A 13,817-nucleotide genomic window follows, 5' to 3' on the forward strand; every position below is an offset into this window, starting at 1 on the left:
CCTCACAATATCAACAAGTACACACAATGTGGGCGACCTGAGAGCAGGACGTGGAATTCCTGCTCGTGTTGCAACACTTCATCTTAGCAATGGCCTGGTTTACCTTGTTTGAAGGCTTGGCTTTAATCATTTTAGGAATGCTCCTTACATTACTATTAAACGGTACTTGAAGCTGGCATGTAATAACCAAAACATTAGTCCAACTATCACAAAGTACAGATCTCAGATTTCGACAAAAATACAAGCGCGTTCATTATTATTTTTCTGTCTGTCCAATGACCCTTTTCTAGTCATAGAATCTTAAATATGTTCTTTAATTTGCCGTCATCTTGCCGTATTTTAAGTATATATATATATATATATATATATATATATATATATATATATATATATATATATATATTGTTTGTCTTTTTAATGGATCACAAAAATGTCCTGTGCAATTTTGCACTACCGGTATTTTCCGCATGGTGACGCGTTTGTCCAACTTTTGCCTCCAGACGCTTCTAAGTGTTGCGCTTCATGCTGGGCGAATGAATCCTTCCAAAATCCACTTTACACCCTCGAAATCGCCAGAATTTGCGATTTCTGACGCCAGGGGACGTCACGGCGGTTTTAATACGCTTGTAAAGCGTTCAAAGAGTTCTAACAAACACGCTTTGTGTGTGCCAAGATGGAGGTTATTTGCAGAGGGCAAAGCTCGTCACATTTGACGAGAGCGCTCCACATTTCACAAGCTCGCGAAAGGTTTCACAAAGTGCTAAATGTCCATTTTTGGACGCCACACCTTGGAGATTTATTTATTTTTGCTATTCTCTTCGAAACTTCTTGAAATTTTAACCGTTCTTTTTTTAAACAAATGCCATTCAAACAGAGACACGACATATAACAACTCCCAAGTTTGAACACATTTTCTTTATAATTTTCGTAATAAACATATAAATAATAAACTCTAAACATTTGCTGTCGACACATATTGCCCTGCTATGAAAGTTAATTGATATATGATCTGTCCTAATATATATATATATATATATATATATATATATATATATATATATATATATATATATATATATATATATATATATATATATATATATATATATATATATATATATATATATACACACACTATCCGAACTGTGCATTCGCCGCATTTCTATAAAACTATTTTCCTATTATTATTCAAATATGGAAAGAAAAATACATTTTAGTACATTTACATGAGTTACTTGTTTTATTCAACGAAACAGTACGACTTATCGCTGTTACCGAATTGTCAAAATCTGCATTTTTTTTATGTTTTTTTCTCAGAGGAAAACGAACACAATAAAATAAAAAGCATAATAGCAACAAAAAAAATAAAGAATGCAGACATGAGGCAGAATATCTGTCCCTCTACGACAATTCCCCCCAAAAGTACTTAAAAAAAATTAACACTTTTTTTCCCCCAATACTACTGTATTTAAATTAAAATATATTCTCATAACTTTACACTATTTCAAATTCGGTAGCGATCAGTCAAAATCTAATTTACAATTCTGTGTATAAAAATATAATTTATGGAACCCCGCCAAGTTTGTTCTTCCCCCAAAATATAACAGTCAGTTGCACACTTACACACATACGCACACACAGACACACGCATATATATATATATATATATATATATATATATATATATATATATATATATATATATATATATATATATATATATATATATATATATATATATATATATATGCACATTATGAACATTACAACCTGTCAAGAGTTAGCTTCGTCTTCTTTCTCTGCCATTATCGACTTTTTTTCTGTCTTTTCTTGTTCGTAGATCTTGCATTGGACACATATACAAAAATAGATTATGCACACTTTTCACCGCAGCCATCAGTTCATGTGAGAATAAATTATTCAAACTTTTTTTTTCCTCTCTCTCTTTTAAGGCTCCATTCATTCTTTGAAAGGGGGATGCGTCGTCACCATCTTATAGAAAAGTCACAGAAATAATAATAAATATCCCATCATCAAACTCCAACTGCATGGGGCCTTTGTCGAGTTTTTTTTTCTCTTTTAATTATTATTATTTCATCTACTGAAGAGTCCTACATTTATTTTTATTTGTATTTATTTTTTTGTACGTGTGGGAAAAGTCTGGTCCTCAAGTCTGCTTTCAGCTGGACACGCCGAGTGGATGCAAGGCGTGGGGGTCCAAGAGCCACGTTCCTAAGTGATAGAGCACCTTGGAGTACCAGTGCACGCCGTCCTCGTGCGTAGAGTTACGGGCTTGCCCGCCGGAAAGCACCGATGACACCCTATAGGCGAACCGGAGCGGCGCGAGAGCCCAATGCGCCAGTTCGTGGCTGCTCACCACGGCGTAGCAGGACGCGAGCACCCGGTCCACCACCAGCGTGCCCTGCGCGGTCACCGGCGCGTAGGAACCGACGTGTACCTCCGTGGAAATCCGCGCCACGGTCACCGGCCGCAGACGCGCGCCGTCCGGCACCAGCACCTCCTGGCCCGGTTGCACCTGGCTGGCGAACACCGCCGAAGCTCCGCGGACGCCCCCGGCGCTGTTGCTGTTGTTGTTGGCCACGAAGAGGAGGTGGGCGGCGGTCAGCGCGATCCGGTGGCCCGCCTCCGTCTCCACCACGTGGAAGAGCCGTCGGGTGCGCGAGTCCCGGTCGATGAAGGTGAGGAAGTCCGTGAAGATGAGATTGCCGTCTGGATCCGCAGCCAGGACCCTGTCCCCGCTCTGGAGGTCCCTCACGGGCTTGGTGGAGCCGTCCTGGAGGGTCACTGTGGAGGATGCCGGGAAGCAGCCTCCGGATTTTGCAGCCACGGAGTTTTCTGTCGACAGAGACGCAACCCGATTTAGTTTTGCTGTCCTGCATGACATGATGCCATATTTCCTGGTTTCACTCAAATACCGACAGAGGAGGCTTTTTTTTTTTAAAGAACATTACTTAATTACTTTAATTCATCTCAAATAAATGAATGAATGAATTTTAAAAATCATTTACTATTAGTTAAATTCCACATTCGTGTCTCCGTTAGGTGCTGCTGTTTTGGTTAGTAACAAAACTAGACCCCTGTGGTTTCTGTCAACATATCGAACAATATCCAATACCCAATATCCAACAGAGATAATATTGTGCCCACGATAATTACACTTTTTTTCGTTTTATCTTATTTTCTGCACCCTAAAAATCAATTGGTTAAAAAATACATAGTTCGTTTTGCATTCCGTTTTGGATAAAAATGACGCCTGTGCCACGTAAACAATGGCAGTGGAGACTGTCCTCCCCCAAATCCAAACGCTAACCTCAATCGTATGTTTTAAACAATCTTCAATCGCAATTTATCTCATCCACGCCAATACAAAATATGTGCGGTTCCAGTTATCACCAATGGGGGTCGCTGTCACGGGATACTCTGATTATCAATCATTTTTCCGGGCACATGACCTGTGGTGGTCGTTCGCGACAAAGTAGCGTCTCCCAATTTTGTGGTTGGAAAAAAATCTGTGAAATTGAGTGCAGGTGTCGCTGTTACTCTGTGACTGATAGTAAACTCTATGTAGCATTGTTGTCGACAGTTTAGCGTGTGCGCAACAAATCATTTGTGCGTATTCTGGTTTCCTTCTATGTTCGAACAACGTACACAACGTAGAGGTAAGTTAATCACTCTTAATTGTCCAAAGTGTGTAAAGCAATTCACAGGTGCGCTGTGATTGGCGTTTTTTCCAGGTGGAAGCAAATTCGTTACTATCTTAATATCAAAAATTATATCAATTGGCTTCATCACGATGTAGTTTAAAATATTACCAATTTAGACTTTTTGGTTTAACCAAAGAATGAATCATGTAGATGGCGACCAACCAGACCAAACTATTTTCGTTTGTAAATTTGACCTTTTCGTTTTTAGAGTGCAGGTGCCGCATTTTTTAAATTAGCAACAGAATGGCTCTACAGTTAAATATTTGGCTTTATATTATTCCCATTCATCTTTTTTTTCTGCATTGAAATTTAGTCAAATGTTTTTACAGGGGCGGAGCTACATGGTGGCTAAGGGGCAAATTTGGATGTGTGATTTTTCTGCCTTTTTCACACGCATAAATCATTCTTATGCCCGTGATTCTCTGCCACAAATTATTCATATTTAACTTTATATAACACAGAAAAAAAGACAGTGAAAAAAAAAATCACCAAAAGTCCCAGGAACCTTTAGTTCTTAGTACTTTTTCAGTGTTACAAACTCCGCCCCCAAAAGGTACTAAGACCCCCTGAAAGTACTACGAACTCCTCACAGAGTTCCATTTTGGCTCCACTCAATTAAACTTCAATTCAGACATTTGTCCGCTTGTTCCGGATACACAACGTTTCTCTGCAAGTTTCTGAATAAAGCAAAAAAGAGCATTCCTCGCCCTCTTTGCCCCTCCGTGCCGGATGCGTATTGGCTCGCTCCACACAGTCTGAGCTCCCCCCCAAAAGAAAAAGCCCGGCTCATCTATTCTTAATTAAAAAACCCAATAAAGAGCGGCCATTGTCATTCAAAACCAGCTTGTGGACAGCTAAAGAACACTTTTTTTTTCCTAACGTCCCCTCCCTTCAAGCTTCAACCCCCCCTTCTATATTTGCTCAGGTGCAAGGGACCTCTATGTGACAATTCACACAAACGGGCAACTCACCACTGACTATTTACCCTGCGAGGCTCTCCACTTGTAGATTTGAATTTAAATGAGGGCCCCCGGACTCCTTAAATGCTCGCGCCCATGTCCCCCTGCCCGCCGGGCTGCTTTGTGACTCGTCTTGATGACAATAATTTTGGCCTTGGTGGGAGCTCTTCACATACCAGTCTCTGGGATCACACTTTCCGGAGGGGGCGGGGGGGGGGGGGGCTTTTAATCTTCTTTTAAGATTCCCGGGCATGAAATAAGGTGACAACCCGCAAACCAGATTTGGCCCGAGCGATTGGACATTGTTGGCAGGCAAATCCTTTTGGTAAAGTCGCCTGACCCCCAAATGACACGTCGGGGGCCCGGCCCACGCTGTGATCTCACGGAGTGTGCGTTGAATGATTAATGGGGGATTTGATCAGGTCAGCTAAAGATGTATGACTAATGATCAATCACTGGAAAGTTTCCTGATGAAAAACATTTTTTATCATAAAAAAAAATCACATTCAATGCCAGGGACGTATTTTCACGTTTTTTTCTTCGGAGTCCAGAAATTCAATCCCAGATACTGAAGATCTAATACTTATGTGTCTGGAAATTAATGTCAGGGATGTATTTTCACATTTTTAAGCCCGGACATGAAATCATTAAATTAGTACTTAAATACATTAAGGACTAAGGATTAATTTCCAGATACTTAAGTATTAAATTGATACTTAAGTATCTGGGATTGAATATCTGGACTCCTTAAAAAAAAAAGTGAAAAAACATCCCTGGCATTGAATGAGTTAATGGACTTAAGTTTTGATTTAACACTTAAGTATGTCGGATTAGTTGTCCAAACTCTTAAACGTGAAAATACGTCCCTGGCATTGAATGAGTTAATATGTCTTTGGATATTATATGACCACATTTAATGTAAAAATTCACAGACTGAACAAAAAACTGTAAATATAAATCTGAAAAAAAAAAACATGCTACCTTAAGCCCCCCAGGCAACGCCATTGAAAAAAACAAAAACAAAACTGATTAATTTGTGTCCACTGTAGTGGGCATTTGTTTTTGGTCTATATCTCTCTCGACTCATTCAAGCTTCCCTACTAAGTCCGAGAGTCCTCAGTAGAGGACATCCTGGCCTTTCCAATGATGTCTTGTGTGTGTGTGGGATGTAAATAAATCTTCTCTCTTTCTGAGACAAAATGGACGCAACAATGGATGCAAATAAACAGGCTTGGTCTCAGAAGGACAATGCTGATGATCCCATTAATTCTTAGCTATTTTCCAATTGACTGAAATGCCATAAAAATGGTGTCTTACTCAAAAATGTTCAACTTTGTGTTTCATTTTTAGTTATTTTTTAGACTTTTTCATTGTCTTCCTATGCTGAATGATAAGTGAAGTTTGTATCTGGGGCCACAGTGGTCAAATCTGGAACTGTTTAAATAAGTCAATTTTTGGTGGGATTCAAGTGCAAAAATTTGTCCTTTTGAGTAAGTTCAACCCTTCAGAATCCGATTTTTTTTTTTTCTTAATCAGGATGATAAAGGTTTTGTATGGTTTCATCATTCCATTCCATTGTAATTCATAGCAAGAACACCGTTCGTGTTGGTATGAGACAAATTTTTCGTAACTCTCCCGAGTGGACTACTCGATCAATTTTATGGAGATTTTTAACAGTGCCATTTAAAATAGATACATTTTTGGTTTGATTATAAACTCTCCGCCGGAATCCTACAGCGTACCTGCTTTCACCGAGCAATGGATGTGGGCTTTGGATTCGTAGTAGACCCAGTCGAATCCGGCCTCCACCGCCAACCTGGACAGGGTGCCGTACTTGGACTTGTCGCGGTCCGACGTGGTGATGTCCACCGCCCTTCCCTCGTAGTGGAGGGACTCCTCGAAATGGTGGCCGTCCTCGTCCCAGCCCTCGGTGACCCGCAGCTTGACGCCGGGCCACTGGTTCATCACGGAGATGGCCAACGAGTTCAACTTGTCTTTGCAGCGCTACGGACGAGAACAAAGATGGGTGAGTTTTGCCTATGGTACGCGCAACACTTCCGACGCGACTGAATCTAAAATTTTGAAGGATGCATCCAGTTTTAGTTCTCTTCTCATACCTTATTGATCATGGATAACTCAATTTTCCGATTATTTAGTTTGGTGCATAAAGGTATCAGGACCTTATACTGCATCATATGACCTCAACTGCAGTACCCCAATTTCTGACGGTATGGGATGCTATTCTGCTTTAGTACCCTTGGTACAAGACTCCAACAGATTGGAAATATACTTTGTACCCTGTTTGCCCCAAGAAAATAACCCTTTAATACCCAGAGTGCACTAGAACGTGACTCCAGATGAGACTTTTTTTAATCGTAGAAAAAATGAGCTGTACTCTTATTTTTGATAGGGTTGGGGTTTTAGCAAGAGGGACCTGTGCCCCGTTTGCCTCCGGGAAATAGTCTTTCAACTTTCTTTTAGATGAGGATCTTAACCTGCAGCTTTTTGAGTCTTCAAAAAGATTGATTACATTTTAACAACCGGATTGCCCCTCGGATTTCTTTTGGTTTTGCACCATTGACATTCTTACAGTCCAGGAACATACTAGAAAAATGTTCATGATCTTTAACTTGATTCCAGGTTAGGATCTGAAATATTTTGACCCTGCAAACAAGCACTGACCTGTGGGACTCAACTAGGCACCTAACTATACCCCTATTTCTTACAAGGGGAGGTTTGTTGTCCATACTCCCTGTCCCGGAAAATGCATAGCCTAAAATTTGCAGCAGTTCTTGAACTTTGAAGAACTCACTTTCTATGGTACCTGACATATTGTACTTTGTAAATCTATTTAATCAATCAACACTTGACTGTTACAGACACTGATACATTTCAAACCCCCTTTGGGGTCACATCGTTCTATGAAGAACCCTGAGAGACTAAAAATATCACTTACCGCACCCATATTTATTGTGACCAAAACTACTTTTGTACCCCTCTATCTTGGAAAAGTACTTCCTACACCTTTTGCCTTCATTAAAGGGTCTTAACCTTCACACTTCAGTACATCAGTACCAGACATTTGAGCTCTGGATGTTTTTGACATCGCAAGTTGCACAAAGTGTTTTCCTAGCTATAGTCCAGAAATTTTAGCCTAGCTTAGCTTGTCCTTTTGATGAGAAGCTGATCATGAGCAGCAGCAGTGCTTGTATTTCTGACAGGAATTTTACCCTTGAAACTTGACTATTGCTTGAGATCACACTTGTCTCTCCTAATAAGCCATCCAATAATTTTATCTGTTATGAAATAGGTTATGAAATAGTCTTTGAGAGACAGAATTGACTCTACTGTTTCTTTTTTTTTTTTCATTTATTTTCAAATAAAGTTGGGTTAAAAGGAATCCAATAATGCATCAAAAAGGAATATTTAGGTCAATTTTGCCCAAATGTCTGTATTGTCTTGCTCAGAAAATGTATCATTCTGTACAGCACAATCAATAATAAAATCAAACAATAAAATAATTGTGTTTTTGCATAAAACAACACAGAAAATTTGCTTATATTGAACTAAATATTGGGTCACTTTTCGACCAATATTTGGGTTATTTTTGACCCAATCGTTTAGAGATTGCTTTCTTTGAGTTTTATCATTTTGGGGACCACAACCTGTCGAATCGGGTACCAAAAAGTAAATAGTAGGTTGGATGCCCACTTTGGGGACCTGTGAGCACTTAAATTGTATTTGATTCAATACCAAGACATCTTCCTCTTGCTGACTTGTTCAGTTTCTTTTGATTTTTTTTCCTCACGTAAGGCACATACCACGGTGCATTTATCTCATTTTGAAGCTTGTTAAGGCTATCCATAAGTTGTTCCTCTGTTTCTCTGTCTGCTGAGGGCTGGTGTGATGTTCTGATGTGAGCTTGCAGTTTTATTTCTGAGCGCCAAGCAGCAGCGTCAGAGGGCACATCTTGGATAAAGGGGGGGGGGGGGGGAGCCCACGATGAAATATTGATAAGAGCCCACATTCGCTTGACTGCTCTATAACATATGGGTCTTCATGAGAAGGTGCGAGCACCCCCCAAAGCTCTATTTATGTTTGTCTTGGCTCATAGAATCGTTTGGAATACATGTACAATTTGCCCAATAAAAAAAAAAAAGCCCTCTGCTCAGTGAGGATGCTTTGGCTTCTCCGTGACAACTCTTCTCCGCATTTGAGTGATTTGTCAAATAAAAACATCACAAAGAGGCTTTCAGGGAACACTTTCATTCTTCTTGTCCAGCAAAGTCTTACAGGTTTGGGTGGGGGGGGGGGGGCTCCTTAAGTCGTCTGCTGACTGACGGACTTGTGAAACGTCCACAAGGTCTCTTTTTCTGTTTCAGCCCTCACATGTAACAACGGCTGCAGTTTTATCATCATATCACACTTGTAGAATGCGCCGCATTAAACATAGAAAGGGGGGAAAAAAAGACACATTCTAAGTGAGCAGTAAAGGGCCCCTATTTATTAATTCATTAGGTCGTGTGCCGCAAATCAAGCCCAATTCTGCTCAGCCACCGTAAAGCCCCCACCGCACACACTCCCTCCCCCCTCGGACTTTGTGCTTCGGCAAGCAGGGGGTTAAAGTTGTCCAACAGCCAACCTCTTAATCTGTTCCACAAATGATTTGGTTTGAGGAAACACTTCTCAGCTACCTGTCAGCGCAAACAGCCGTTTTGACAACCGGGGGCGGGAGATGATTTCACGCTTAATTAGCCCCTGTCAATTAAGCTTGACTTCCTAATAAAACATGAAACGAAACCCCGTCCGTAAAACGACTAATCGACCGTTCGCTCGGAGTTAAACATGCCTGGAACGAAACGACTCGTGACTTTATTTAGAGCTTTCTAATTGGGAAGCTCGCGCCGAACGTTCGGCTCGCGTCCGCGAGCACAAAACGTTTTTTTTTTCTTTTCTCCCGTGTGATCCCCCCTCTACATCCATGCGTAAAACCCCGTGCGTAAAAGTCCCACGTCGTGCGTAAAGCCGCGCAACACCGGCACTGTAGCCTTATTAATCCCCATGTGACCTCGCTTATGCGCACAAAATTCCTTTTGGGTTTTCACTAATGATTTAGGAGGAAAGATGCCGATCGTTTTAGCGATATAAAATGGGCGAGTGAATGGAATATTATCTGCTACCTTTAAAACATAAATGATAACTTTGTAGTTATTGTATGTTGTATACTTGGAGCACATCGTCCCTGAGATGCGTGCGTGGCTCCCGGTAAGGCGATGCGATAATTGGGGGGAGGATCGGCGGGAGCGACCGAGCGCACGCACGGTGAATATTTCATCGTCTGGCCCTCATCAGGACCACCAACATCCACATCAGGACCACCACGAGCCAAATCAACCTTGTGAATAATTCACCAACAGGAGAGGGAAAAAAATGTCCCCCAAAACGTCTTTTTCTATCAATTTCGCCTCTGGATAGTAACCGGTCACCGAAATTTCATTTCTTATGAATGATGCAGAAAAGCCACAAAAAGACAAGTTTTGTTTTGAATTCTCGCAAATTTCAAGCCGGCGTGCTTCCGAATTTTATCCACTTCGCTTTTTTATATTAAAGCGAGCAGCTGGAGGAGGATACAAATATAGATACGAGGAACAAGGCTTGCGCATGAATATTTTAAATCCACTGTCACCAAGCATGGAGGCCGAGCGTCCCTGACTGTCCGCATACGCGCTGCCGCGTCGATACATTTTTTTTATACATATACAGTGGAAAAAAATGAGATATGATATAAATAAATAAATAAGTGCAATGTCGGTTTCGGCTGCGAGGAGCCGTGGATAATGCGCCGAGTTCACCATGGGGCTAAAAAGACTTCACTTCGGAGGTGCGCAATCGGGCTGACAAGGGATGGTGCGTTCACGGAGTGGGGGGAAAAATGCTGTTCCTGGCGCGCGTGCCACCTCACCTGAGTCATGAGCCGGTCGGCGCCGGTGTTCTCCTCATCCTTGAAGATGATGTCCGTGTTGTAGTTGGGCGTGAGCTCTTTAAATCGCTCCGAGTTGCGCGTGATTTTGCCCTCGTAGCGGCCGCTGGCCCCCAGGGTCTTCTCGGCCACGTTGGGGATGAACTGCTTGTAGGCGAGAGGGGTCAGCTTCTTGGGGTGCCTCCTGCGGCCGTAGCCCCGGCCCGGTCCGCATCCCATACCGGGGGACACCGCCAAGGACGAGCAGACGACGGCGACCAGGACTATTCTGGTCCACAGCAGCATGTTGATGGAAGGGGAGGGGGGGAGGGAGGAGGAGGGAGAGGGGGGTGTGTGTCCTTCAGGAGGTGGCCGCCTCTCGGTGCGCCTTTGCCGGCTCGCTCTCGGTGCCCTTGTCGCTCGCCCCCCCCTCCGGTTCTCTACCACCGGCAGGTGCGGAAATGAACGTCTCAGGAGGGGAAGAACATCCAAGGAGGCTTCTTTTACCTTCTTTCCCCTTCTTTTTGCGCGTGCCTTATAAAGGAGGTAAAAATCAAATGAAATAATAAGAAAGAAAAAAAAAAAGAAACCCGTCGGATCTTCAAGTCGAGCTGCAGGCGCTTGTGTGAGGCGACCCGCTTTTTACTGCTTATAGCAGCGATCTATAGCAGGGGAGGGACTTGATTGGCTCGCCCTCTTCATGCAAGCCCACACCAACACGCACACAAAAAGCAAAGATTCCTTCCACCTGCATGTGTTGCGTCGCTGGGAGGGGCACCTCCATGGGAAAACATCAATTATGGAAAAAAAAAAAATGCGCCCCTAGTCGAGCATTTTGCCATGCTCTGCACCCCCGTGAACTTTCACGCACGGGTCTTTTGTGAAGCCAAAAATATGCCTAAATGCAACTGATAAATGTCCCATAAAACCCGCGCGCGCCCTCCTAGCGCACGTTAGCTGTAATAGAATAAATAAATAAAAAAACAGAAAGAAAAAAAGTTGCGTGAACTCGAAATCCAAAGGTGCACATTTCAACAAGATTATTTAAGCATTAACGTTGTGATTTTTAGCCAAGAAAAATAGTAATTAAAAACTAATTGTCCATTTCCATATGAGCTATAGGGGAAAAAAGTGAAGCAAACTGTAGACCAGTAGTTCTTAACCTTTAATTCAGTGCTGTACAGCCTGTGAAATATCATTTCAGCCAAGTACCCCCCCCCCAAAAAAAAAAAAAAAAACCTAACAAGCCATCAGTATTTGATTTATTAAACTTTAGACCCTTTCAAACTTCATTTGTATTTGTACAGAAAAATAATCAACCTAAAGTGTCTGTTTTGGATCATAGAAGTATTCTGTTATCAAAAATAAATAAATTAATGATTAATACATATTTTTCCACAAAAAAATCATCAATATAAAGTGTCAGAACTGTTCTGAAAATGTAATAATTATAAATAAATGTTTGGTCACAGGAAAATGTTCAACTTCAAGTGTCCTCTTTTGGGATCATTGTAGCGATGTGTTCAACAAACTAAATTATTAACTTGACAGGTAACGAGAGGTGACACATGACAAGTTGGGTCCAACCATTATAGTGTGGGGGGAATCTGCCTTTTTACAAAAATTAAATTGAATAACCTACTGAACATAAAATTAGTTTTTATGAACCTCTAATTTTCCTGAAACAATTACTGTAATTCAGTAATTATTTTTAAAGAAGTTTTCCATGTTTGTGACTAAAGTAATGACATTTCCAATAGTTAAATACAACTGAACTGAACAGAAAATATTCACTAAAATGGTGGGTTGAGTATGCCTGAAAAGTTTTTTATTGTATATTTTATTCAACATATGAACACATTTCAAATTTTAAGAACAAAAAACAAAAAAGAAAAAAAAAGAGCAAGTCAAATAAATTTAGTGGCATATATAAACAGGCAGTGAAACCATGTGATTTCTCTCACCCAATCATAAAATCCAAATAAAAAAATTGAATTAAAATACATTATATAAAAGAAGAATCTTGATTGATAAATAATCATACCCTGGAACTTGCAAAGTTCATCAGGCGGAAGCAGAAATTGAGTTACATTGGCAAAATAGTGGAACCATGTGATTTCTCCCAACCAATAAGAAAGCAAATGCAAATTAAGATCTCGAGGAATATTCCATTGAAATATATATATTTTTTAAATCAAGTAAAGAATACTGACCATGTGTAAATGATTCATTTGGCAAAACATTTTTTGTTTCCTCCAGCACTCCACCGATCGTGTCTTGTCCAGGTGTACCTCATTGTCTCATTTGCCACTTTACCACACACAGGAAGTCAAAGAACTAAGATAACATCTAAAATAAGATGGTAAAGAGCATCGTAATTAGTTCCAGTAATTACCAGCTTTTGATAAGTAGGATTCATAGCATCAAATACAAGGCATGAAATAATTAACCCATTCAATGCCAGGGATGTATTTTCACGTTTTTTTTAATCTCAGATACTTAAGTATCGGCGTAATACTTAAGTATTTGGAAATTAATGTCCTTAATATACTTCAATATTGATTTAATACTTAAGTAGCTGGTATTTAATATAAAGACTCTTCAAAAAAATGTGAAAATACGTTCCTGGCACTGAATGAGTTAAGGTAGTTGTGAAGTATTGTGTGCATCATTTGGATACCACTCATGGCCCCGCGAATGAATCGCAAAAGTGGTGCGCAGCCTTTCGCTGCACTTTGCGTCTCATTAAAGCTCATCCTGGCTGACCTCCACGTTGGCTCGCCGACCAACCTGCCACTCGCCCACGTTGTCCGCCTCGGCCAAAAGATGGCGTGTACACTTGGCAAGCGGTGGTCCATTGTTTCCCTTCTTCCCGTAATGATGCGGCAGTGATGTAGCCCTGAGGGACGCCGTGGACAATTTAGTAGTGTTTTGGACAAAGAGGAAACAATATTTAAAAGTGTCAAGAAATTCATTCCAATGCTACTTCTTAAAGTATTTTTATATGCCACCTACTGCCACCTAAAGGGCTGGGGTGGAACTGTATTTAATGTTATGTGCGATTAATGATGAGCAAGAACACATCAAAGTGAGTAGGCTAGCATTAGCGTAGTGTAAATTTAGCATAGTGTGCTCTTTTTTTTCCCAAATTACCTAAATTTATAACACAGGGGA

At 40.9% G+C, this 13,817-nt stretch overlaps 1 protein-coding gene across 1 annotated transcript; it reads right to left on the reverse strand.

The window, feature by feature from the left end:
• Nucleotides 1-1,727: 1,727 nt before the first annotated feature.
• Nucleotides 1,728-11,352, reverse strand: shha (sonic hedgehog signaling molecule a). Its single transcript, XM_088402405.1, has 3 exons — nucleotides 10,647-11,352; nucleotides 6,427-6,688; nucleotides 1,728-2,856 (listed from the first exon to the last, which is right to left on the reverse strand). Exons 1-3 carry the CDS (start codon nucleotides 10,947-10,949, stop codon nucleotides 2,180-2,182), a joined length of 1,242 nt encoding a protein of 413 aa, XP_088258531.1. The 5' UTR covers nucleotides 10,950-11,352; the 3' UTR covers nucleotides 1,728-2,179.
• Nucleotides 11,353-13,817: the final 2,465 nt, after the last annotated feature.

The sequence above is a fragment of the Hippichthys cyanospilos genome, chromosome 19 (assembly GCF_059441005.1).
Source record: "Hippichthys cyanospilos isolate Australia breed blue-spotted pipefish chromosome 19, RoL_Hcya_1.0, whole genome shotgun sequence".
In the NCBI taxonomy this organism is placed as follows: domain Eukaryota; kingdom Metazoa; phylum Chordata; class Actinopteri; order Syngnathiformes; family Syngnathidae; genus Hippichthys; species Hippichthys cyanospilos.

Coding starts and splice junctions, on each gene's coding strand:
- shha (XM_088402405.1), bottom strand. CDS start 10,949: ATGCTGCTGTGGACCAGAATAGTCCTGGTCGCCGTCGTCTGCTCGTCC. Junction 6,689..10,646: donor CCGACCGGCTCATGACTCAG/GTGAGGTGGCAC, acceptor TCTCGTCCGTAG/CGCTGCAAAGACAAGTTGAA. Junction 2,857..6,426: donor CCATTGCTCGGTGAAAGCAG/GTACGCTGTAGG, acceptor CTCTGTCGACAG/AAAACTCCGTGGCTGCAAAA.